This window comes from Glycine max, chromosome 15 (assembly GCF_000004515.6).
Source record: "Glycine max cultivar Williams 82 chromosome 15, Glycine_max_v4.0, whole genome shotgun sequence".
In the NCBI taxonomy this organism is placed as follows: domain Eukaryota; kingdom Viridiplantae; phylum Streptophyta; class Magnoliopsida; order Fabales; family Fabaceae; genus Glycine; species Glycine max.
Window position 1 is genome coordinate 2,050,394 of NC_038251.2, and position 27,202 is coordinate 2,077,595.

The following is a 27,202-nucleotide window of genomic DNA, read 5'->3' on the forward strand; positions in this document are numbered from 1 at the left end:
GCTCTTTATGTGGTTTGGAGATAAGATGGACATACTGAGAGCAAGTCGTGCTCTTTGTCTGTAAAATAAGGGGTTGGCATGTAATGCTTTCATTGGTAACAATGGTGTGCGTATGCACTTTGATTCATTGAAGCTTTTAAGTCCAGATTTGGCTTGTGTTGCCGAAAAAAAAGAAGCTCGATAATCGATTTGGATTAGGAATGTTAATGTTTAGCCATGAGCAAAGTTGACCACATTATCATCATTCATCAACGAACTATTTTTTTTTTTTTTTTTTTTTTACTTTTAAGATTGGAAAATCTCTTCCACGCAACGCAATATGGCCAAGTGATGTGATTTATTTCGGCCTTTAGCTCAGTACCACCCCGCTACATTCAAGATTAGGGAATTGAAACCAAGAAGCTAAAATGAAATTCAGCATAACACACTCTATTTTTCCAGCAAAGAATGATATTACATAAAATTATAAGCCAAATGAATCTTGACCTATTAAAATTAAACCTTTTATACTTGTTTTTATTATAAACATGTAGTATTATTTTCTTTTTGGTATTTTGAAAATTTGCTCTCACTTCCACGTAATTAATATTAATGACTTATTTGGAGTCATTAAAACTGATTTTACGATAATCAACTATATGAAAAATAATAATCAGCTATATATGGATTCTTGGGGGAATGGGCATGTTCAACTTTGGGCTTTATTCTATTGGGCTTTGTTCTAATGGGCTATGTAGGAGTGAGGCTATGCAGAGAATCCGCGGATAGCTAGTGATAGGGTCAAATCGGAGCGTGCGTGGGAAATAAAGAAAGAAAATGTGTGAGTTTTGATTTTGATTTTTGAGTATCAGGTTACCGTTATGATTTGACTTTGATGGTCTTTTTCTTCCACCAACACAAATTCAAATTTCAAAACTTGCTTCTCTCTCAACCTTGCCTTAATTAACCCCAACACATCACAAACCACGATCCATACTCTCTCTTACACTAAACTAAAACGCCCCCCCCCCCCCAAAAAAAAAACTCTCTCTTTCTCTCTTTCACAGTGCTTCACAGCAGAAGCTGCTGCCTCTCTAACCCAAAACGGTATCTTTTCTCCGATGGGTGCTTCGGGAAGGTGGTTTAAGTCACTTCTTCCTTTTAGAAAGACCTCAACTTCAACAACTGATCAAGTAAGTAAAGAAGTGGTTTAAGTTACTATTTTTGTTTTATCTATCCGTTTCGTTTTGGTTCTTTTATGCTATTCACTGTTTACACAATCAGGATAAGGGTGGTGACAACAAGAGTAAGAAGAAGTGGAAGCTATGGAGGGCTTCTTCAGAAGGGTCCATGAAGAAAGTTGGTGGTGGTGGTGGTGGTGCTGCTGCTGCATCTGATTCTTCCCTTACTTATGCGGTGGCCGTGATGGTTCCCAAAGATTTCAAGCTCATCAAGCAGGAATGGGCTGCCATTCGCATTCAGGCTGTGTTTCGAGCCTTCTTGGTAACCTCATGCTTTAATTTTAGCTTCTTAGTTATGCTATGAGTTTATGCTTTCTCATAGCTTGACTTTGCAATTCCAATTTCCAAGTTCAATTTTTAGGATCAAGAGGTAGGACTTAGAGTTAGGACCTCCCTATGAAATTTAATTTTGTTCAACAACATCTAGTAGATCCAAATTCAGAAAGTGGAGAGCCTGTGATTTTGTGAAATAAAAAATCAGCTAGCAGCAGACCTTAACCCAATAGAAATAAAAAATATTGATTGGCAAATGTTAATTGTTAGAAAGTTAGTTTTTGTTAGAGAGGATCGAACCGGTGACCTTCCCCAGTTCCCCTCCCTCCCTTCTCCCTTAACCCGAAGTGAAATGAAATTTAATTTTCATGTTCCTAGTGCTCTAGAAGACAGAGTCTGTGATGACTCTTATGTTTAAGGTATCAGGCATGCGTGTCTTGTGCTTGCATCTTTCTATCCTAATGTTCTTTCTTTTATTTTTCATATTGACCTTAATTCTGTTGATACACTTTGCAGGCTAGACGAGCTTTGAGGGCTTTGAGGGCAGTGGTAAGGCTACAAGCTATTTTTAGAGGCCGGCTAGTCAGGAAGCAAGCAGCTGTTACTCTAAGATGCATGCAGGCTCTTGTTCGAGTTCAGGCGCGAGTGAGGGCAAGGAATGTGAGGAATTCTCCAGAAGGGAAAGCTGTGCAGAAATTACTTGATGAGCATCGCAACCAAGCTGATCCTTTTAATCAAATTGAGGTGGTATCATAATTTGACTCAAGATAATCTGACATTCTGTATTGATCATTCTGAGTTAACATATTAGGAGATGCTAACATGTTGCATGTTTTGCCATGTTGCTATCAGCAAGGATGGTGTGATATTCCTGGAACTGTGGATGAAGTTAAAGCAAAGCTACAAATGAGGCAAGAAGGAGCCATCAAGAGGGATAGAGCAATGGCATACTCTCTCTCCACACAGGTAAGGAAGTTGAGAACATACTTTGTGGTATACTTTTTCGTTTCTTTGGTAAGATTTATTTGTTAAAATTATTATTGCCAAATTCATATGGTTCAAATATCTTTGTTTGCTTAAAGCAGTCAAGACTGTGTGCTAGTCCAAACCCAAAAGCCACTAAGGCAATGACTCCTCTCAAGAATAACAACCTAAGCAATAAGAGCTTAGGATATAGCTTGTTGGAACGCTGGATGGAAGCCAAGCCATGGGAGAGTCCAATCTCAAGGAAGAGTGAAGGCCTTGTTCCTGCTTTTCAATCAAGAAGGAATGGTATGACAACTAGGGTTTCTGTTAAGCCTATTATAACCAGTCAATCCACTTCATCATCTTCGGCCATAAGCTCTGCTGAGTACATGTGTGATGATAATAGCCCTGTGTCAACATCTTATACATCTGGATCTCCATCTTTGCCATCCACCCACACTGCTTTGGTGGAAGCAACAGAGGAAAGAGATGCTCATCAACCAAGCTACATGAGTCTGACAGAATCAACTAAGGCTAAACTGAGAGCTTGCAGGAGTTCTTCACAGAATTCAAAGAGACTTGTTATGGAGGACAGTGTGTCTCACAGCACAACAACAGGCCTTATGAATGGAGATACTAGAAGCTGTTCTGATTCTGATCCTTCAGTTAACTTGTGGAAGGATTCTTGTGCAACAACTCTAAGGGCAAGTTATCAAAAACGACAAATTAGGATATGAGTTTCTGTAACAGTGGCAGATGTTGTTTACTTTCAATGAGTTCAACAGCTTGTTGTCCGTTGTCACCTTCACAAATTAGGGATGAGTTTTCTGTAACAGTGGCAGATGTGCAAGTTAGGATAGAGGGGCTAATTGACAGTGTAGATAATATAAGTGGTTTTGTTTTGTTTTGTGTGAAGAATGAAATAGCAAAATAGTACACTACTTCAATCTGTATGGTGCTTTGTGCACTAATATATGCTTTATGTATGAATTATCTAAACTCTTGAGTAGAAATCGAGCTTAAGATGAGATAATATTATTCACTTATTTTGGAAGCTATCGATGCATTGTTTTTGTTCCCTCATTGTAGTTATGGTGCTCTTTCACTCAATAAGCTAGACTTTTGGGTTACACACTTCTTATGGGCTTTACTCATGAGTGTTGTGTGATCTACACTTGAGTCTTGTCCACGAAAAATCCATTGAACTAATGCATCTGTGCATGTGCCAGCATCTGCCACACATCCATGATTGCATTATCTAACTAAAGATTATTTTTCCGTGATATGTACAATTAACCTTGAAAAGCCTCTGTTCACTCTCCGGTTGTTCAATAACAGAAAATAATGCTAATAAAATTCAACTATTCTTCTAATTCCCCTTCGTGGAATTGACTGTTTTTGTCCAAATAAATAAGGACTACATGTTGCAACCTGTAACATTGTGTCAGTAACAAGTTTGGTTGCTGGGCTTCAATTGGGAACCAATGCACATTATAACATACTATCATGCTTTGGCTGCTGGGCTTCAATTGGGAACCTTTTTTAAGATATTTTTTTTCAAAAGTTTTCATAAGAATTTTTTTTTAAAAAAAATCTTATTTCAAAAAAAGCTAATTTAAACCCACACCTGTTATCTTGAGTCCAAGTGTCATAAATAGTAGTATCTTTGTTAGTCTGGCTTATTAATATTTTCAATTCAATCTATCATAAATAGTTCTTTTATTAGTTGTGGACCAAAATAAAAATCATGTTTGTTTTTTATGCCTGAGTGGCTCCATCACCCAACTTTTGTTGTCCATTATGTAAGTTGAACCCAAAACTTCAGAGCAGGAAGAAGGATGCAAAAAACATCAATTCAAGATTAGAGATGTGTAAGCTTTATTTGAAAAAGTTTATCTCCACTTAAGCAACAAGAATAATTTAATAGCTAGTTTAAATCACGTGGTCCAATTTATAATAATATGTAATGTTGCAACATTTAGTATGGTCCAGTTCCAGTCAATCATGCTTTTGCCTTAAGGACCACAGTTATCACCTCACAATTGAAGTATTTGTGCATTATTTAACCGGTATGCATCAAACTAAAAAAAAATTGATAGACACATAATACTAATGAAACATTTTGAGTTCCAAATGGACCAAACGATGAAATGGTTCAAAGGTCAATTTCAGAAGCATGGACGTATACTGATAAGGCCATAGAGAGTATCTCCAATCCAAACCATATTAGTTTGACTTGTCTATACTGCATGGCCTACGTGAGAATATGCGCTAACAAAGGCAAGAAATCAGGATGCCACCAAAAGTTGTAAAAAAAATTGAATGTCATTTGATAGGATTCTCAAGTGAGGGATGCTTTCTTCAATTTGGAGTAAGTGTGCAAACTTCCTTTCATGGGGGATTGCCATGAATAGAAGGAAGACGAAGTGGGGGCAGTGGGGCCCTATAGGTTGCCTATTTTCTTGGATATCCCTTTTTCTGTAGGTCATTTCTAGTCTTGTTTCCTTGCTTTATAAAGAATATAACGTCTCTTCTCTTTTTTCTTTCTTTTTTTTTTCCTATTATTTACTCTGACCATACCGATAAATACTAATGTGGCCCTTTAGCTGTATGCATCAGTTCCAATTATTGATTGACTCATGAAATTTCAAATTTAAGCCTATTCATTGTTTAAGCATTGCGCTTTGTGAAGCACTGCAGTATTTCCCCTCAAGACTTTCCAGCAAGCATACAAGAGTTAATTAATACGCTCATTCATGAGTTCAATATCGGTTTAACTCTTAATCATTTATAGAAGTACACTTACAGTTTATACAAGAATTATAGTTTTGTTGTCTGAAATATATGTGGTTATTTACCATGGTGGCAAAGGAGGTTTGAAGATAACTTTAGGTGAGGCATATGCTACTTTTCTTTATTTAGATTCTCATTGTATTTCAAGGGACAAGGCATCTTGATTTCTTTCCTTGTATCACGAAAATTCCCCACACTCTCGAGAGGGGGAAAAGCAAAGAATAAGAGGAGGAAACCAGCATTTGACTGAAAATGACCCATACCAAAACCAATCTGAAATCAATAGAGGACAAAGAATTACATGGCATTCTTTCATGTACTTGTTTTGATATCTCTGTGAGTCAGGATAACAAAAACAAAAGACTCTGACAACAAGAGTCCCTTGATGACTCAACAGTAAAGCAAAAGAGCCCAGTAGTATTAAATGTTGCATGTGCAGCAATTAATTAGGAATCTTGTTTTAACTAGCTGTTTCTTCCATCATAAGCTTGGCATGCTCCTACCTTTTTCTCTCCGAAGCAACAAATTATAGCAACTCCATGAAGCCTGTTTCACAGCAAGAAAGATATTTGTTCTTAGCTTTTAGTTTTACTAGATATGGCATACTTCAAAGGGCTACGTGCCAACTGTAATTAAGATGACCCTAAAGCCAAATTGATTGTGTTTTCTGTTGAAAGTTCAAAAAGATTACTTTATCTAGCATACTTCTGCATAACTAATTAATTACATCAACTTATAATTAATTAGAAATTGCTGAAGGGTTACATTTTATGAAGTTAATATGCAGATGAGAATAATTAAAACCTGGGAAGGACATGGAATGGTCAAACAGAATGAGTATGCAACAATAATAGCCAAACATTCACATGAAAATAAGGTTGCTTTTCCCACCCTCATTCCAATTGTAAAATACTCTTGCTTTAGCATAGGTCTTTCAAGTATGTATTTAACAAGTATATATCACCCAATAACATATACGAGAAAACAAACCTCAAAAAAGAAAAATGGGACGTGTAAATTTAACAATATATTATCATATATTCCATACATCACACTAGATAGATATCATATTCATGAAATACGATTCGCTTTCAAGATGCCTTGGTGGTGAAATGGTAATATATTATCACAAGCTGGTCCAGTTAATCAATAATTCATTTAGGTGATCCCATCCAGAAAAGATCAATTAGATGACCCAATTATATATTTATAGTACTACTTTACATGGAATCCAGAAACAGGATGTAAAAGCATACTTTTGCCCAGCTGCTTTTAGTCCATCGATCGAAATGAAATGCGTACACAAAGTGGCCGGCAATTATATTCTTCACGTTGTCCCCATTGGCCTCTTTCCAGTGCCTAGCATTTTCTGGATACAAATCAGAGAAACATGTTCTTTGACATTTTTTACCATTCTTTATTCATAATCAGGCAACCATTATTTATTCATAGTTAGAAAATTTTCATCTAAAACTCGTTAAATCATTCGGAAATCAAACCATTAGAGTTGGCCTAGGAGGTGGGGTTGCAGGAATCTGGATAGTATGTAAGAGGTCACAAATTCTAGACTTAAATATGTTTTTACTCTTTTGGAAGTTAGATTTTTGGTTTTTATAAATTTATTTTTTTAATTCTAGTCTATTTAAGTTTGTGTTTTTTTAATTTTAGTTTTAGTAAAATATTTTATTCATTTTTAGTCTTTATTTTTTTAAAATTTTTATTCATGTAAGTATGAACTTATGAGAACTATAAATAAAAAAAATTATAATCTTATAAGGATTAAAATTGAATAAATACATGTACTTATATATTAGGATTAAAAATAAGAAAAATATCTTACTAGATAAAAATTAAAAAAATTTAACTTACAAGAACTAAAATTTTAAAAAAAATAACTTACGGGACTAAAAATAAAAAAAAAATACTATCTTACAAAAACCAAAACATATTTGAGCCCAAATTCTAATTTCAATGTCATCATTGGGGGAAAAGAATGAAATAAGCTCAGAAATCATATATAATTTTTTCTAGATCTCTAAAATAATTGTGATATTTTTATACAAAAGATAAGGAAGTTATTGAATGTTCTCTAAAAAAAATTTAAAGAAAAAGGGGACATACTATCCCATATCTTAAATTAAGATATTTGATATATCACATTAAATATTAGTATTGCAATTTTGTTTATATTTAATATAATAAATACTTTTTTCTTTTTTAATAAAAACTTCTTACTTTTGTTTCTTTAACAAGTATCTTAAGGAAATTTATTAGAATTATTGAACACATGAATCAATTAGTGCCGAATATTTCAGAATAACCATGACTTGATTTTGAGTTTTATGTAAGCAACGGCGTGAAATACTCAGAAAAAAAATTTATTACATAAAGCCTTGATTTAGCCAAGGAAAAAAAACTTATTAGCATTTAACTTTAAAATGTCTTTTTTTGCCGAAGAAAAATGTCTTGTAATAAGTAGTATTTTAAGATTATTAAATAAGTAGCATTATATACACCTGAGGATTAGTAATGATACAATCTTTAACATATTCTTTATTTATTAATTAAATTTTTATAAAATAAAAAAAATCATGAATATAACTCATTAAAAAAATACAACTCGTAAGTTTTTTGAAATTTCTAATGAATTTTAATCAAGAATTAAAAATTGTCTTTGAAAATATATTAGATAATGTGTTACCAATATTTTCCTTATACACTTTATTGCAAAATTCTAATTACTTAAAGAAAATAAGTAATAAATGAAAGCATTGGCTAATGAATTCTCTCTTAACTTCTTAAGATATTTGTTAAAGATTTAAAAATAAAAAATATTGAATAGAAACAAATGCTAAACAATGCATTGGGATGCGAAGGGGGCAAAAGATCCGGACAAAATCTCCATCAAATAGATCAAGTAAGGACAACATAATCGAATTAGATATTATAGAGTATAATTCAAAGCTTTAAGATATAAGTTATAGATCACTCTTCATCTACGACTATTTGAATGTAACACTACTCATACTGTCATTATCTACACATAAATTTTTTTTAAAAAAATTGTCATTATCTGTAACAAAAAGAAAAAACTTATACCGTCATTATGTTATCATTAATGAAAATGAATGAGACATGTCACCAAACCTTTACTTCGCTAACATAGATACTACCGTTGGGACATGGGGGAAGTCAAATAAGTGATTTATCTCCATTAATAGGTTAAGTAAGAATCATATTATCCCCTCTAATCTAAATTGATATTTAAGATTTTTTATACAAATTTTAAAAAATTTCTATGAGACAACTTTTTAGGGGGAAAATTTTATGGAAATATATTTACTCTCTTTCTTAATTTATATAGATATGTTAATAAATATTCTAACATAATATAAGAGATGAAATTGAAATAAAAACTTTAATATTTCAATTCTTTAATGCTAAAACATTAATTAATTTATGTAAACATCAAAATAACTATTGTTTTCGGTGAAGTGTAGGAACAAATTTAGAGTGGGTAGGAAAGTATTTTCTTGAAACTTCTCATTCACATTTATATACATATATATTTTTAATTTAATTAATGTATATATTTTCTAAGTTAATTAATGTAAAACTAATTATGTATGTTGTTATATAAAACTAAAATATGTTTCTCATTTATAATTTTAATAATTTTTCCATATTTATTTTCTAATATTTTAAAAAATTTATTTTAAGTCTCTATCTATTAAATCATAACATAATATAAAATTATGTAAAACTAGTAGTGTTTGATGTTATGACTACTATGGTTAAGCTTATTATCATAATAGTTGAGGATATTGTTATTTAAAATAAAAAATTAATTTCAATTTTATGTGTATAAATAATACATATTTTTTAATTTTATTATTTATTAAAATTTAGATATTTAAACAATTACAAAAGAACGAAAAAAAATCCATCCACTTTAATAAAAATTTTGGATTTGTCCCACAGCAATAAAAATAGGGTGAAAAAATTTTGGATTTGTCCCACTGCAATGAAAATAGGGTGAAATCATTCTTAAAAACGATATTATCGCATCACTTTTCACCTATTTTCACTCACCTACTTATATTTTTTATATTTCTTCTTATTTTTCTTCAATTGAACATTTTTAATTTCTTACATATTTTCATTCATTTTTTTTTCATTCCCCGTGTTTCTTTTCACTCTTTCAGACTGATCCTTAATGCTATATACTACTTCATTTGGAACAAAATTCCAATTTGAGTAGGATAATTTTTTTTTGTTGAATTAAAAATTTACACTATGGAAAACTTAAATTTAGGATAAATTACTTCCTCTAAAAATCAACTTTAACCAGTCAATTTTGTAAATGCTTGTTCGGACACACTAATTATGTAATTATGTTATCTTTTTGTTGCATTGATATTTTTTCATTTTACTTAATAAAAAATGATAATAATGAGTGTCTTTTAAATATTTAAAGAATTTTAAAAATAAAATTTAATATTAAATATAAACACGACATTTTAAGTTCTCGTCATATTTAAAAAAGAATATTGATAGTGACATAATATTTTTTTAAAATAAAATATATAAAATTTACTAAATAATACATGTGTCATTATTTATTACATAGACATAAATTTATCTAAACCGCAAAATATATTAAAACTGTGTGCTATTTACATACATTAATTTTTTTAACATAAATGCAAATATTGTATATGAGAACAAGAGGGGCTTCATAAATTCAAATATTTTAAGTATACTATTGTTTTAAGAAAAAACAACTTTATACTTTATGGTAAGCCCAAATCCCGATAAGCAAAAAGAGAAGAATATCATCGGATCGTTGTAGCTGTAGACTTGTAGTAAAAAAAGCACAGGTGGTGAAATTCCTTATTCAACATTTCATTCCCTCTCCCATAATATTTGTTTTTTATATTTTAAATATTTTGTAATATTAAAAAATTATTTTTTAATACATCACAATTTATGAATATTTAATTAAACACTATAATGAATTGACAGCTACATTTATTTTTAAATAAGACTTTTAAAAAATATAATGATGATTTACATAATTAATAATTTCCTTAAGAAATATATGTTAATTAAAGAATAAATTATATGATAATGAGACAAGACTAATAAATTATATTTTTCTTTAGAATATTTTATTATTAAAATAAATTTTAAGGACTAACATACTTATTCTCATAAAACAAAAAGGTGTTCATAAAATTATTAACTCAATTGCATTCTAAACATTGACATCAAAGATCAACAAATTTCAGCTAATCATTGGTCTCCAAAGCTCTAATCATTAGAATTAGCGTGCAGAGCTAGAGTAATATAGGGTGTACAAATATGAATTTTATTAATAGGGAGATCAACTTTAATTAACATTTTCTTTAAGGATATTGTTAAAGAAAAAGCAATGATAACGTATACTTTTTTTTTTCGGAAGGCCAAAAATAAAATATACTAATAAACGTACGCTTTATATATTGGGTACATGAACGTAAAGAAGAGAGAAAAAAATGGCTGATATATATGATAAATGATTTGATAAGAAATGAAGAGAGCTAAAAAAAATAGTTAAAAATAAAATGAAAGAGAAAGTGATTATATATTAAATAAAAATAGTATTGATTCTAGAAAAAAAGTATTGATTATTTAAAATGTCTTAAAGACTTTCAATAAAAAAACAAATTAATAAATGAAAAATTATAAAAGCTTTTTCCTTTAATTTTAATATTATTATTAATATCTTTAAAATAATATTAATTAATAATATTGTTTCTTTTAACAAAAGGGCTGAATCATAAAGAGTTTATGCTATGATTAGCTTGGTGATCTAGTTAAAGTTGGACTTAAATATAATGTTGGTTTTTTATTTTACTTAATCAGTAATTTTATTTTATTTTAAATTGTAAATATTTAATCTCCTATTTTAGGACATTTATATTATTTTATTAAATCTTCAATTTTGTCTTCTATAATTGAAACATAAACCTAATATGTTGATATGAAGGGCAGGGAGCAGTTTTAAATAATCATGAAGTGGAGAATAAGAATTGAAAGAAGGTTATATCCCGGATGTACTTGCTCATTGTAAGGGGACTATTGGATGCTTGGAGGATGGGATAGTTTGGATTTATTTTCAGCCTCTTTGTAATCTGGGTTATTAGCTATTTTTATTACGAGGATGGTAAAATTAGTATCTAACCTGGTGACCAAAATAGTAACATTTTTTTTACTTTCTCTTGTCTCATCATAAAAAAGTAAATTATGTGTGTAGAAAATATTGATCAAATGTATTCGTTGAGGTTTTCAATAAATAGAATTGGGCCCTTTACAAATATCTCATTAAAATAAATAAAATCCTTTTTTGAAAAACAATACAATATACTTTTTCAATTATTAGAAAGTTTAAACTTTAATGTTCTAAAAATAAAAAGCTCATTACGAAGGAATCTAGCTCTTTAAGGACAAATAATGAAATAATAGTCATGCAAATTATGGTAATGGTTGTGGTCAACAAGCAAAAGGGTTGCGTTGTGGATTAGAAAAAGTTATTGTTTGGACAAGCTAATTAATTATAGCTACGCTGTGCATCAAATTTATAATTAAAAAGAAACTTCAAATTGTTGATTATGATCATGTTTGGATAAATTTGTTATAAATACTTATAAGAGAAAGAAAATTTAAAAAAATTATAAACTAAAATTAACTTATACATAATTAATTTGTAAAAATTCTCTCATATTAACTTTATCAAAAGCTAATTTTTAAATCATGAGAAAAATTATTTATTTTTCTTTATAATTTTCTTCTCTTGTATTATTTGCTTACTATTATTGTATATATCTGAAACTCCATTGAATGGCCTTTATATATATATATATATATATATATATATATATATATATATATATATATATATATATATATATATATATATATATATATATATATATATATATATATATATATATATATATATATATATATATATATATATATATATATATATATATATATATATATATACTGTATACTTCATGTATCTTCTTCTTAAAGATATGACCCTGGAAACCTTATCACAAATTTGGAACTATCGTACATTATCACGTCACATGTCAAGTAAACTTGGTTAGTCTCAATAAGAATAAGAATGATTAATCATCATTACTTAAGCATTTATTCACCTAAGTAGTCAAGCATGTCTTATATGGGTTTGAATGCGTACACCGAGCCATCAGTTAAGAAAACACGATTTGAAGCATCATAAAAAAATGAGAAAAATTCATTTCATATAGAGATACACAATTAGACATATGTCATATTTTAATGGACAAAAATATTAATTAGTCATTAAAATTACTTTTATGTATTAGTATATATACGCTTTATCTATCCAAAATTATTTTCTTAGTATCGAAATTATATGAATTCACATCAATAATGCAATGCATTGATGATGTTAAGATAGGAAATTTTACGGTAATAGTTCATAAATTCTTTAGATGCTTTCAAGATTTAAAAATAATAGTATTCATTGTTACATACTAAGTTGAAAATCATTTTCTGTCCAAAAAAAGAGAGTTCAAAATCATTGATTATCTATGATCTTTTTATTTTATTTAATTAGTTCTTTAGATTTTTAGCTTTGACGGGTTCATCATCACAATAGGACCACTTAATTAATTTGTACTAGGAGATGTAACTTCTCTATCAATTCAGCAAATAATTAAATTAGCTAGATTGCTTTGTTATATTTTTTTCTTTCTTTTCTACTGCTCCAAAAGAAAAAAATCTTACCCTATTTTATAAGATTTACTATTTTATTAGATTTGGGGATATGCTATAGAAACTAATATTTCACTAAAAAGGAACACGCGATAATTAAGTAATCCAACAAATAAGCACTAACTTTGACCGCGTTTGGTGGCAGTTTTCCAAAGTTCTTACGTACCACTCTTTTGGACAGATCCCCCAAACATTTACTTAAAAAAAATAAAAACTCTTTTAAATTAGTACTAGTTTATTACATAAATTAATAAAAAAATGTTACTAACACAAATTTCAAGCATTTACACCGAACCTTGAAGAAATATCTGTTCACCATAATATATAGAAATGCACTACTATAACTTATGTAGAAAAATGCGTTGAATTAAGCTAATACAAACCCCTCCAAAATATGTAGGAATGCTCTACAAATTATGCTCATCTGCTAAGAGATACTAGCTCTGGAAACCCGAATTAATTAACCTCGTAATGCATAGATAATTAAATTAATTTCCAAATACATTAAAACAGAAAGGTAAAAACGTTTATACAACCGAAATACACATATTACGATCTGAATGCGTAAAAAACTCTATATTTTGATTCCTTAAACTCATATAATACTAGAAAAAAAATCTAACAAAATAGCATTTTGGATCTAAAACCAATTTACAAACTTTAAACCTGCTGTGGGCTTCTAATTAGACAACTAACTAGTTCATCAAATTTATTTCTTAGCTGCTTCTACTTTTTTGTTTTTGAACGTAATTTTTTTTTATCATACTGATTGTCGGGCTTAATCATTTCTATTGTTAATTAGCTAGCTAGTCTGATGATAAGGAAAGTCCCAAAATACATTGTGCTGGAAAATAAGACTTTTTATGAACTAATTAAGAGTGAAATAATTATACATAGCTTATGGATATATATATATATATAATTTGTAAATGTATTGTGGAGGGCCAAGTTGCTGGAAGTGCACAAACTTTTGCATTGAGATTAAAAAATAATTTGATCATAAATATATATCATAGAAGGCCTTGGCCACCTTTGTCTTCCAGGCCCTTAACTCTACCTTTAATTTGGATGCTTTTCATTCAAAATCTTTTAGAAAATTATACATGCATGCATGCAATGTATTCAATAATAAAACTGACATTTTCTAGTAGTTCGAGCTCATCAAATCTTCACTTAATAAAAAAAGAAGGGGGAACAAGTTACTTTTAATCATGTCTTTCAAAACCGTTATTATTTTCTTACACAATTAATTACCAGATAGAGTTTTTACTTTTTCTTTTGCTATTGAATTCCAATGATTGAAAAAGTGATCCATATGAAGTGATTAACCCTTGCAATTATACATAGTTACGGCTGTCAAAGGGACAAAATTGGAGAGGTAATTAAATTGTTAAAGCAATTAAGATCAAGTGTCACCAACCAACCCCGTTGAAAAACTTTCTTCATCTGCGTATATCAAACGTGCATCTGTTAACAGGGTGGGACCCACGACCCTGCATGTGTGACACGTGTCCAACCGACCCCATCCCAGAGTGAGCTAAGAAGGATCCATTATAAGGCCTACAATTGTGCAGGGTGACACTGCACATTTTAGCCCTTTGCTATCTACAAACCCTAACTGGGCCACAATGGTACAGCTCCCCACATTAAATTCACTACCTCAGTGTACTCACACCTTCACCATATCATCCATTTTCTGTTCAGTCCTCCCTCACTCTCAGCATTCTTTTCACATTTTCATATAACCTCTTGTAACCTAGGGCTAAAGCTACACCCTACAACTTCCCTTCTATGTGCTCTCTCCTAAGTCCTAAGCCTTATATAATTCACCTTTTATAATTTTATTCAAATTCAAATATAATACCAAAACTGATCTTTGTTTGGCCATTGGCTCTCTATGTACTAGTGGTTTGAAACATTTGAGACTCTAGAGTAAGATAGAGAAGAAACTGGAGACATGGGGCATCACTCTTGCTGCAACAAGCAGAAGGTCAAAAGAGGGCTATGGTCACCTGAAGAAGATGAAAAGCTCATAAACTATATCACAACTTATGGACATGGTTGCTGGAGCTCAGTCCCAAAACTTGCAGGTAATTATATATATCACTACTCTTTCTGTATATAATTTAATTATATAATTCCCTCTTTATATTTATATATATATATTAAACTCATTTAATTTTCTTCATTCAGTAGTTCTAGAAAAATAACCTGTGAACTTCGTTAATTATATGGTTAATTATTTTCACAAAGTGCAGGCCTGCAGAGGTGTGGAAAGAGTTGCAGATTAAGATGGATAAACTATCTAAGACCTGATTTGAAACGGGGAAGCTTCTCTCCTCAAGAAGCAGCACTCATTATAGAACTTCATAGTATTCTAGGAAACAGGTTTTTCTTTTTCTTAATAAATTTCCTTTTTAATTTTTTTTCTTACATTTCCCCGTGAATTGCTCTTTTTGATCATGATCAAAGTCAACTTTATTATCAAAAGGTTGGTTTGTTAACTTTTTCTTAACAACACAGGTGGGCTCAGATAGCCAAGCACCTACCTGGAAGAACAGATAATGAGGTGAAGAACTTTTGGAATTCAAACATAAAGAAGAAACTGCTTTCTCATGATGTTGTTCCTTCTTTAGCCACATTTTCTGATATTCACGGTCCTCCCAATAGTTCCATGGAAAGTTTCTTCCCTTTAACTGACAACCCTATCCTTAACTCCCATCATCACTTAGACCAGCTATTCCTTCCCATCATCCCATCCCCAATCCTACAAGCCTTTGATCATCATCACCATAATAATGATATCAAACATATTGACATAAACAATTTTAATAATAATAATGCCAATTTCCTACATTTTCAGAATCCAATGCCAGAAACAGTGCCTCCAATATCCAACAATATTCCATCTTTGTATCAAGAAGATACATGGTCTTCATTGGGGTGTGTACCTATTCATCTTAATCCAAATCAAGAAAATCAAATCATGATCACCAAAAGTGATCATACTACCCCACACTTGATTGTTGACAAATTCGTCAATCCAAGTACATGGCAGCAGCAGCACTCTGTGGAAGTGGAACCCCCCATTGTACCAAAAGTGTGTGAGAGCATTGAGGATTATGTCTGTAGCATTCCATATTCTTCTTCTGCTAATTCACATGAGGAAGCTGTTGCGTGTTACACACCTGCAGTTATTTGTCCACAAGATCAAACTGCAGCACCGAATCAAGTGGAGTACATTGATGCTCTCATCATGTCATCGTTGCCATCCACAACAACATCGTCTTCATCAGTATCATTCTTCCAAGCAAACAAATAGTCACAAAACCTATCATTCCTTCAGGTTAATTGGTTGTCATCATCATGAGCATTGGTTACTATATCATATAATAGGTTAATTTTATGTAAATATAATTGAGTAGTGGGAGAATCTATTTATATTTGTGATGAGCACGATTAATTCCATGCATTTTAAGGGGGGGGGGGAACATATGCATTTAATTTTTCTCTTGAATTTTGGAATAAAAGGGTGAGTAGATGCTCCTATTGGCAAACCCCTGAGCCTTGCTAGTTCTGGCTCTCTTTCATTAAACGATGTTTGCTGAAGTTCCATAAATATGTCTAGCTAGGTTCTTTCACATGTTTGTCGACTAAAAGTACGTATCCGTGTATGATTATTGTTTCTTGTGAAGTGCTGTATGTTGTATAACAATCATATGATGCATAGTTGTGCACTTTAAGTTTGACTCGTTGCTCCTTTGCTTTTCCTCTCTCTCTCTGACATTTGTGGATGAGAACGTCGAACAAAGACAAAAAACCGTACACACACCATAGTCAACTTGTTGGCACTTGAGGCCAAAGTGCCCTTACATGTGACCTAGCTAGGCTAGGGTGTTCTGGCTGTTATATGACATACCATGTTAAGATGTGATCGATTAAAACAAGCACCAACCAATATGAACTAATAACTTGGTATCATAACATTACCAACTATTTGTGATTGAAGAGAACAATTTTATAAATTTAGATCTATCTCAGCACAGGTGGGTATCATATCAAGTTATCAACATATACTTCTTTGGCATCTTCCACTAAGTTTCTTTTATCTCAGAAACAAAGTCATTTATCCTCAAAAAAGAAAAAGTCCATTTACTTTTGCATCGTACCATATATATTTTTTAAGGGATCATCCTATATCGTGAGTCTTGACATTAGCATTACCTGGAGAAAATTTGATCTTGCTTATAATTAGGTTAAAGTTTTAGAAAATAGAGAACAAAACGCCACTTCCAGTCTTTTGAAAACGAAAGAAAAGAGCGACAAGAAAAATAGAAGATTGATTAATTGAACGTTTTAGTGGAATCTATCCATCTATATATATACAGAGAAGGCATATCAGGTAAGAATTAAACTCTTGATTATCCTAAGAATTAAAAATTGTAAAATTAAACTATATAAACAAGGCTTAGGTAAGGGTTTTGCCATTAAAAGATCGATCTTATCATCCCATGTATGTTTTATAACTCAAAAGAGTTCTTAATTATATGCCCGCTTTTTATATTTACATATGGACTATTCAATTTTATTTAAATGATGAAAATTAAAAATCATTTAAAGATTACGTAATCACTTTAAAGGATTGCATGATTTAGTGTGTTTTTAACTTTATAATATATAAATTATTTACAACACATTATTTAGACCTAAAAGTCCATTAGAAGATTTTCATATCATGTCCTATTTCCATCCACGTTTTATAAAATATGCATGATACCTGTTTATTAAGTGATAAGATCTTTGAATATTTTAGGATCAATAGCTTGTAATATAAAACTAAAATACAGGAAACTGCCTAGCCCTAGGCGGTTAATTTCAGAATTTATTTGCAAATTGCAGCTCATAAGCAAAGCAACATTGTGTACAAATTGTTATGTGTGTAAAATATGTATGACTTAATAAGATTGTATGCTTAGTTCCTCCAATTAAGGACAACATATCTCTCCTTCTTTCTTGTTGGTTCATTTTGTTCTATTTTTTCACCCTTCGATCTTTCAAGCAGATTAGTTTCTAGCACATAAGTTTCTCTGTTCTTATAGTTATCGTTAAAACTCAAGATAGATGGTATGGATTGATATTTTTTAGCATGTATCTATCTCTTTTCTCGTTTCTCCAGTTTAATGCTGATTTTTTTTTTTGGACGGCCAGTATAATGCTGATAATTTTTTTGTTGATATAATAAGTCAACTAAAGAAAAGCTATTGCCAATTAAGAAGAAGATGCATTCTTTTATTGAATTATCAAATTTTGGGAGAAACAAAGAAGATTTAATCTAGGTTCGATCGATCGATTTTCAATTAATATTATTTGAATTGAGATTGCTCATAATATTAAAAAACGAAAAATAATTTTGAGTTTTGGAAATATAAACCTTGAAAATAACCCAACGGAAGTGTAGTGTTACTATTACTTACATCTAAACACCATTACATGAATCAGCATATTGCCCTAATACCTGTTCTCTCTCTCATTTTTTTTTTGTCACGTTCCTTAACATTCGCTTTCTTCACTTAAAATATTAAGCCAATCATATTAGACGCAGACTAAAGTATACGAGGCAGGCACTGTAGCGAGAAAGAGGGTTTTGACTTATATATAACTTGCATAATTAACTTAGAAGTTATGTTTTAAGTCATCTAGCATAAAAACAAAGCCATAAAAAAATGTGAATGACACCAATCACAATATCTATAGTTTGAGTCACCTAATTTCTGTGATTTTTCAGTTTGGACTTTGGAGTTCAACCTAAACAATCAAACAATGTTCACCCATTAATTGTATATGTGTGGAAACAATATTGACAAAAGACAAAAGACAATGCAGAAACAAATTTATGAAGAGAAATTTTAGGTTCTCATTCTCAACCTCACATTATAAAAGAAGTAGATTTAAAGCAGTTGGGAGAAAGAAATGATAAAGCTCCAAACTGAGAATAGTTGTAAAGATTCCAGTGGTCGTCTTAATGTGAATTTAGCCATTTTCTGTCTTTTTCTTACATGTTGTCCCCAGTTTTGTTTCTACTTCCTTTCCTTGTGTTTGCCGTTACCTAATAAGCACAGTGAAGATAGTAACACGGTTTTACTGTGACCATGCCAATAAGCCAATAACCTAACACGATTTGGTTTTCCTTGTCTTTGCCATTACCTTTAGAAAAGAAAAAATAGATACTGATAAATTCAATCCAATCACATATTATCATGATGTAAGTTTTTGTTTTTATTTTTATAATAATTATTTTGAAAGTTATACTCATGTATATCTATTAATTATACTTTTAAAAAACAATTTTTCACTCTTAAGTATAAAAAATATATATGGTTAATGAATCAGAAATTATTTATGATAAATAATTATTATAAAAATTAATAAATTTTTTATGATAAATTACCAATGATAATATAAAAGATTTATACATTCTTAGTGCGTGTATTGTTCGTTCTTAAAAAGATTTATGCAATACGCTGTCAATAATATCAGAAAGCAGAAAATGACTAAAAAAGAATGAATAACGTGTTAACTGAAAAGAGGTGAAAAAAGATTAATTACATTATTTTCACAGTGCTTTGCCAAACTATAATTGTGGTAACATATGGAATCTTCTGAAAGAATCTAAGTTAGGGGGGACAAAGGCCCTTTCAATCATGGAATGATTGTAGCATATACCTACCCGTTTTCCTTTTTTTTCTTCTTCCCTGGCTTGATAATTATCATTGGGATCAGCATGAATTTCTATCCCTTATTTGTAAATTGCAATAAAAAAGAAGATATATATATATAGAAAGTTGGGCAAAGTTCTTATGCTGACAGTCGGCACCGCGTGAGTTCAATAATTTGAAGGGCCCATAACAATGGAAGTGGACTCATTGCTCTATTTTGGCATTAAGGGTGGGCCTTATTTTCATGGCTCAGAATCTTAGAAAGTGTTCTTTTCTTATGGGCCAACCGTCTTCTATCAGAATCGTTTCATTTTATTATATTAATCTTGGAGGCTTTTCTTCGCAGGGAATTGAGCAAGAAAGCAAGGTGAGAAAAATTATAAAAATAAAGGCTGTGTTTTCACTCTAACCCTTTCTGCCACATCAATCTTTCTTGATACCCTGCTTCCCCCTTTATTTGATTTCCTTGTGTTATTATGTTTCATTTCCCCCCCCCCTTTCCAGAGAGCATAGGCCTCGGTGACAAGACTATTAAAGGAACCAAGGTCGATCGGTCTTATATATAAAAAACTAATCACTCATTCTTATACCTCTATGAATTGACATAACATATTGCAACAAGCTTCAAACAAAAACTAGTATACTACCTCTTAAGTGGAATGTACTTGAATTCAATTCAAGTATTATCTCCCATAGTCTAAATGTATTATTTAAGCTAAACTTCATTATTTTTACCTCATTCTCGTGTATCATAACATGTTATTGCACCTAATTAAAAGAACACCAATTAACAAAACTTTTGGGGGGAAAAAAAATAAAATCATAGGCAATAGTTAGGGCATCTCCAACTCACTATCTTAAGTTGCTTTTACTATTAACCAATGGTATAGCTTGAGTGAGTTGCATCATTGCAGCAGTGTTATGTGACTGCAATATAAGAAAGGGAATCTTGAATAACCAATCTCTGCTTAGAAATAAAGGGCTCAGCTTGCGTGGTAACTTGTGATATAAAAATAAAGGTCGATGAATGAAATATAAAAACAGATAACTTACGAGACCTATTTGATGAAATTTTTAGAGTTGAGCGGTTAAAAAGGAAAATTGCTTAAACTACATAAAATAAAATGATAAGTCATAATCAAGTTCACGTAAAAATTATAATAGAGTTACGTAACTATAAATATAATAAATCATACCACTAAAGATGCTCTTACAGTGCAACTAGCGAGCATAGTAGGATGAGAGCCAGTGGATTGAAACCTTGACAGACACATTGGCTATTCTTGGCTGCCTTTCTGATCACATTGTCCTCTGTGCAGTTTAGTTCTGTACCTGTTGTGAATTTTCACATCAGCCATGCACATGAAGTAAGCAGTATCTGTGTCCCATTCGCATTTTGCAACAAAGTTTCCCAACTATTCATCTATGCATTCGTTGTCAATCAAGAGATATAAAATTGAATTGACCATTCTCCACAAAATTTGGTAATCAGTGAAAGTTTGGATTTGTCGTGTGAAAGAAATGGAATCAGATTTTCACACAATAAATGAAGACAAAACATCCATTTCCTTTTGTTGGGGGAATAATATCTATATTTCAAATATTCCATCAACATATTGTTTTTCTCTCTGTATCTCCTTTTCTATCACATTATCTCACCTGTTATATTTATACTCTTTTTTCTCTATTTTCCATTTGGTCAACATCAGCCTCATGAAAATCTTATATTCCCCAATGTTTTATCAATCTTATATTCCCTAATGTTCTATAGCGTATTATCTAATCCGGAATGTAAAATTGAAGGTGCGGAAAGCAACTGCCTCATAGATAGCTATCCTTGGGCATGGAGTAGATCCAAAAAAAAAAAAAACCAGCCTATCAAACTACTAGTCTACAACTTGATGGACCGGGTCGGCCCAAAAACTTTCTTATCTTAATAAAATAATCTTTTCAACAAACATTCAATTGTTCTAAAAAAAATCAATTTAATCTAATAATTTATAAAATAATTAAATTAGGGTAGAAATAATTCGGTAACTATTGTAATGATTGGATCAAAAGTTCAGATCCTGTTCTCAAAGCTGTGTGGGAGGGTGAGTTGGATAGCTAGTTCGGCTTCAATGTGGTGTTTTGAGTGTACGTGTAAAAACCCAAACATAGAGAGGTACGAAGAACCTTCAATCATTCCATGCACTCTGCCGACATCAATTTCCATCACGCCTATGTCGGTGCTACACTTGTGTTTAGGGAGCCCAGTCTGCCACCAAACGTGACTGTAATTTCACCTTTCAGTTATTATCTACACCTCCAATCATTTTTTTTTTAACAATAGCATCCCCAAAATCAACGCCATAAATAAAGCTTACTTATAACAAATTAAGTTTTTTTTTTCAAATACCCTTACATATCGTTTAAACGTGATTATATCTTGGGCCTTTGGCCCTCCGTAGAATAAAAACGATTTATATTTTCTAATTATCCATACAAAATCCAATTTTAAAACTAACTCTTTTATGTACAAAAAAAAAAAAATACTCTTTCAACGTAAATTTTTCACAATAACACCCAAACGCAATAGTGCAACTAACTTGTAACCAATGTATTTTAGTCAGAGGATAAGAAAACATCAATCCAAAGTTTAACTATCTTCAAACAAACAAACAAAAAAACCCGGAAAATTACAGCTGCTCCCGTGTTTTTGGTAGTAATCAATAATATGCCCAAGTATACAAACAGACGAAATGGCATTTTTCTAAAATATGCCCAAGAAATTACAAGAAGCATTTGCTTCAAATCAGAAATAACTAAGTGACCAAAGGGACTGAAACAATGAAAAAGGGAACAAAATAATGTAGAAAAAGAAAAATAGTACAAGTGGAAATCCACTATTGAATTGGTGTGACTACCGCTTCTGCTCCATTTTTGCTTTAAGGTAGAAAAAAAGAGAAAAAAGAATCATCATAAATCTCAAATGTACACAATCATACTAAATTTATTGTTCACCAGGAAGCACAGCAGAAATCCAATCAGAAGCTGCCATTTGAATATCAGTCTCAATATGAGGAGAAAGAGACAGCGGAGTCACTGCAACCTGTTTCACCAGATCACATGCAAGAATCGATCAGAACGAGGGAAAATTGCTAGCCCCGGAAGATACCAGCATAGTAGCATGCACCAATAAGGAAAATAAATATGTTAATTGAAAGGACACTAATATATTATTCCAACTTACATATCCACTTTCAAGTGCTCTGTAATCCAGATCTTCGTCTATTTCTTCCTCCTGCTGATTGTCCGAAAACTGAAGATACAAGAAGAGTGTAGCTAAGTTCACTTCTACAAACAATTTAAAAATATTTAATTGGTATACAAACATAAACAAGTGCAAAAAAGGAAATTAGCAAATAGCAACCCAAATCATATCTACATATTGCAGGGAGGTGTTACAATTAATATGTAGAACAGCAGATGAACCCATGATTAGAATAAATATATTAAGGTTACAGGCAACATATGAAAACAAAAATTTATGATAATCTCCTCCAAATATTGGTATCTTCGTAATCGTAATTATCATGTAAAAGCAGATTAACTAAAATATTAACATGATTTTTGCATCATGATAGCAAACTGTAACAAAGTTTTTGTTTTTTTCCACCTATTTACCTCTAGTCTAAAGTACTTCTTCACCCTGTTGGGATCAGATTTCCCTGCAGATCCCATTGATTCAATAATCTCCAAATTCTTTTTCTGTGTAGCCAATCGACGAGCTGCACCCTGAAGTAGATAAATATGAGCAAGATTTGAGTACCATCATTATAATATATTAGAAACATTAAAACCCCTTCAGATTACAGATAACATAAAGACGTGATATGTAAGTATGTGGACACCTACAGCAGCAGAAGCATCTCGGCCAAGCTGTGCAAACTGAAGACCAAGGCCACCTTGATTGGCTAAGAAATGACCAGTTGGATAGCGGCTGGAGGAAATAGCTAGCCAGTTTGGAGTGGATCTCCATATACTTTGTTTGGTCAATTTGAAACCCTATCCAAAAAAAAATTATTACATTACATACATGTAAACAATAATACCAACAAGAAAGATGTAACTATGAAATATTTAAAAACATTAGAATCTAATCAGCCAAGAATATTATCATGCACACTAAATTTTGTTCAACATATGGCCCAAGGCCTAGAACATTTTGCATAGTACAGCAAAACATAAGAAAAATTTATCCAATGTATAATAAAATTTGCAAACCTTGCTATTCAAAGGAGATGTGGGAATTTCTATATTTAAAAAACAGCTTTTGGGAAAAGTTCCCTTTTCAACATCCCTAATAGCTGCATTTATTAACGGTAAACAGACTGACACTGCATCCTTGAAATCATTTTCTTGACTTTCATCCTTCTTCCTACAACAGGACACGATGTCAATTCATAATCCCCAGCACCAAAGCACAGTTAAAACCAAAATGTATAGAATCATTAATTTACCAATTTAATGACATCGATAAAGCTGGTACACCAGATAACAACGCCTCCCTGGCTCCGGCAACAACCCCTGAGTAGAACCTGTGTATTTTTTGAAAAGAATGAGATAAACACGGGTCATAAAGACAGCAAATTCCGGATAACATGAGACTGAAAGTTGTTCCTAGATCGCGTACTAACTTAGATCTACATGTTCATCTCCAACCATAGATGAACAACTTACATGTGATGACCACAGTTTGATCCGCGGTTAATCCCACTAATAACCTGAAATTCAAAACCACGTCATCATCCATAAATCTTCATTCCTTTCTCACGAGAACAATCAATCACCCGCATAATTTCCAGTGGCACGAAATAAACACTAACCAGCATAGGCTTAGACCACGAAAACAACGCTCCAGATAACGCTAGCGAAACACAATCCACGGGAGTTCCTGAATTACAAACAACAATTTAAGTTCATATGACCGAATCAATCAATAGTATTACAAGCAATGAACCTAAAATTATATAATACCAGAAATCTCAAAGGCGGTGGCGCCATTAATTTTGGCAGAAGCAGCTTCTATAGTTTCTCGAAGCGTTACGGAGTGCCCGGAAACCGATTTGTCCCTAACCAAAAATTTCACGAACTAACAAATTACAAAGACAGAACGAGAAGAAGAGAAAAAATGTTACAATGTTGCATTTTTATATATTATAGAAGACTCACGATTGAGGAACGCAGACGTGGACATTGTAGAGGCCTTGTTGAACGAGAGCTTCAACGAGGTGCGTGAGGCCAGGGGAATCGACGCCATCGCCGTTCGTCACCAACACAATTGGCTTCGACGCGTCGAATTCAACAGGCTCAGAGTTCTCGCTGCTGGATTGTTCTTGCTCCGCATTTGAATTCGAATTGGAATCGCCTTTTCGGTTGAGAAGCACTTCTTGGAGATTGGAAACGAATCCAGGGGGCATCATCTTGAAACGACGTCGTTACGGGTTGAAAACGACGATGGAAATGGAAAACCCTAATTAACGAAAGAGAAAGGAGGGGGCAATAAAGCGCTGAAAATGAAGAAAGAAAGAAAAGGAGTAGAGTGACTCAAATATAGATAGTATTAGAATTAGACCGCTTCTAACGCCGTTTACGTGGAAACACGAATTTAAGGGGAAAACGGGATTTTAGATTTGAAATAATAAAGAGTAATGACACAAGACTTCGCCATTGATTAGTCTCTAAGATTTCAATTATAATTAGTTATTTATGTCTTTTGTTTTTTTGCCTTCTTATAATCTAGCTATCACGGAAAAATACAAAACAGGAATAATTACACTCATCAAAATTCAATTTGATGACGTCAATCTTCTACTTTAATAATGCAAAATGTTTTATGTAGATTTCAGATGAGACTCAATCAACAAGTTGAAAAAGGCTCGGCTAAGTTTAAAATTTGGATCGAATTTAAACTATTTCGCTCAAAAATAAATTAAAAAATTACAAAGAATAAGTATAAATACTGTATTATTAAGAAATAAAATAGTGAGATTAAAGGAAATTGATAGAATGTAGATAAAGGCGTTTTTTTTTTATGTAAGGATGAGAAAAGAAGAATGAAAAGATAAAAGTGAGAAATAATGTATTTCTCCTGTGAGCTCCACTTCAAATGAAAGAAACTTCTCCTCGTAGCCTCCTCTTTTTTATATTATCTATTTTCGTTTAACTTTTATCATTTCCGAGACAATAAAAACATTCGCCATTTCTTTTTTCTTTTTTTTTTTTAAAGAAATATTGCCTCTCTATTCACACCAAAACAAATAAGCATTCGTGAATATTTGATATTTTTTTGGCATTTCTTGTATCTTAGTATTTGAATATTTCATTGTCATGATGTTTATATGTTGCATCTCTTTACAATTGATTGTTTTCTTCACCGGGTGCACCTCGAATGCAAGTTATTCGTTTTTTTAGTTTGTATTTTTGTTTCTTTTACAAAATCAAATACAGACGATCGTGATCTATTAGAGGAAATTCGTAATCTAAAAATTATAATGCATTATTTAATGCATTAAAAGCTTGCCTAATTAATGCATTATTATAGATTTCAAACTAACAAAAGCTTGCCTAATTTATTTATTCTTTTAAAACCTTTTTTTTTGTACACTAAAAGCTTTGTTTTTAAAAGAGTCTCAATCTAGATTGGACTTATCAAATTAATTTGACAAAGTTCACAACTACAAGATAATGCCCGAGGTAACAGCCTTTACAAGCTTTCAATGCCTCACACTTTTTCTTTGAAATGATCCCTAATGCCACTTTGAAGTTTTGAATGGTGGGTCCATTAGGCAAAAAGTGAGTGTTAAAACTATATTAAAAAATCACTTTTATATATAAATTTAACATTTGTTACATTATTTATGCCGGTATATTTGTTACATTTTAAATATTACTATGTTTACAAAAATTTAAATAATAAAACTATTTTAAATACAAAAAAGAAATTAATTAATTCGCACACTTGTTATGATGCATGTCATTTAAATGCAAAAATCATGTCCTGTCCTTGAAAATGAGATTAAAATGTTATAAAAAGAAAAGGAAAAAAATGTAATTAAAAAAAGAATCAAAGGTTGCAAAGGACAGCGTCATGAAAGACAGGTCAACAGGGTGTAAGGCATTTCAAAAGAGATGCATGTCGTGTAGCCAACTGTGAGCATAATGATAGGAGGATGCAACCAAAAAAATTAATTAGTGCTTATCCGATCTGAATCTGAAATATCTGATACCCTTATTTAATGGTGTTTAAAACTTTGTTTACCAACTAATGGCTTAAAAAGTATGACATGATTAGATCCAATTGCTCAGAGAATAATAAATATTCTTCATGGAATGGTTCGGATTTGCCTTTTAGTTTGGACGTGCATGTAGATCATGTCAGGC

At 31.5% G+C, this 27,202-nt stretch overlaps 3 protein-coding genes across 5 annotated transcripts; 2 read left to right on the plus strand and 1 right to left on the minus strand.

The window, feature by feature from the left end:
• The first annotated feature begins 127 nt into the window (after nt 1-127).
• On the plus strand, nt 128-3,513 carry IQD53 (protein IQ-DOMAIN 53). 2 transcript variants are annotated; one of them, XM_006597134.4, is made up of 5 exons: nt 128-1,172; nt 1,264-1,482; nt 2,010-2,237; nt 2,346-2,459; nt 2,576-3,513. In XM_006597134.4, the coding sequence occupies exons 1-5, from the start codon at nt 1,101-1,103 to the stop codon at nt 3,194-3,196; spliced, it is 1,254 nt and encodes a 417-aa protein (XP_006597197.1). In that variant the 5' UTR covers nt 128-1,100; the 3' UTR covers nt 3,197-3,513.
• An 11,150-nt stretch (nt 3,514-14,663) lies between these two features.
• Nucleotides 14,664-16,833, plus strand: LOC102662609 (transcription factor MYB26). The gene is made up of 3 exons (XM_014767500.2): nt 14,664-15,151; nt 15,320-15,449; nt 15,585-16,833. Exons 1-3 carry the CDS (start codon nt 15,019-15,021, stop codon nt 16,381-16,383), a joined length of 1,062 nt encoding a protein of 353 aa, XP_014622986.1. The 5' UTR covers nt 14,664-15,018; the 3' UTR covers nt 16,384-16,833.
• Nucleotides 16,834-22,455: 5,622 nt separating this feature from the next.
• LOC100790833 (5'-nucleotidase SurE) lies at nt 22,456-25,456 on the minus strand. 2 transcript variants are annotated; one of them, XM_003546670.5, is made up of 10 exons: nt 24,992-25,450; nt 24,797-24,891; nt 24,646-24,713; nt 24,500-24,543; nt 24,280-24,357; nt 24,044-24,197; nt 23,675-23,824; nt 23,444-23,554; nt 23,010-23,078; nt 22,456-22,868 (listed from the first exon to the last, which is right to left on the minus strand). In XM_003546670.5, exons 1-10 carry the CDS (start codon nt 25,240-25,242, stop codon nt 22,770-22,772), a joined length of 1,119 nt encoding a protein of 372 aa, XP_003546718.1. In that variant the 5' UTR covers nt 25,243-25,450; the 3' UTR covers nt 22,456-22,769. The 2 variants fall into 2 exon arrangements, with proteins under 2 accessions (XP_003546718.1, XP_040865732.1); XM_041009798.1 differs by lacking the exon at nt 22,456-22,868 and having other exon boundaries at nt 23,008-23,113; nt 24,992-25,456.
• Between the last annotated feature and the right edge of the window lie 1,746 nt (nt 25,457-27,202).

What these genes read in the sequence shown, in the direction of transcription:
- IQD53 (XM_006597134.4), top strand. Translation starts at nt 1,101, where the DNA reads ATGGGTGCTTCGGGAAGGTGGTTTAAGTCACTTCTTCCTTTTAGAAAG. An exon ending in CTGTGTTTCGAGCCTTCTTG is followed by an intron (nt 1,483 to 2,009) that starts GTAACCTCATGC and finishes TACACTTTGCAG; the next exon opens with GCTAGACGAGCTTTGAGGGC. An exon ending in ATCCTTTTAATCAAATTGAG is followed by an intron (nt 2,238 to 2,345) that starts GTGGTATCATAA and finishes TGTTGCTATCAG; the next exon opens with CAAGGATGGTGTGATATTCC.
- LOC100790833 (XM_003546670.5), bottom strand. Translation starts at nt 25,242, where the DNA reads ATGATGCCCCCTGGATTCGTTTCCAATCTCCAAGAAGTGCTTCTCAAC. An exon ending in CACCGCCTTTGAGATTTCTG is followed by an intron (nt 24,714 to 24,796) that starts GTATTATATAAT and finishes TTTGTAATTCAG; the next exon opens with GAACTCCCGTGGATTGTGTT. An exon ending in GAGCACTTGAAAGTGGATAT is followed by an intron (nt 22,869 to 23,009) that starts GTAAGTTGGAAT and finishes CTGGTGAAACAG; the next exon opens with GTTGCAGTGACTCCGCTGTC.
- LOC102662609 (XM_014767500.2), top strand. Translation starts at nt 15,019, where the DNA reads ATGGGGCATCACTCTTGCTGCAACAAGCAGAAGGTCAAAAGAGGGCTA. An exon ending in CTCAGTCCCAAAACTTGCAG is followed by an intron (nt 15,152 to 15,319) that starts GTAATTATATAT and finishes CACAAAGTGCAG; the next exon opens with GCCTGCAGAGGTGTGGAAAG. An exon ending in CATAGTATTCTAGGAAACAG is followed by an intron (nt 15,450 to 15,584) that starts GTTTTTCTTTTT and finishes TTAACAACACAG; the next exon opens with GTGGGCTCAGATAGCCAAGC.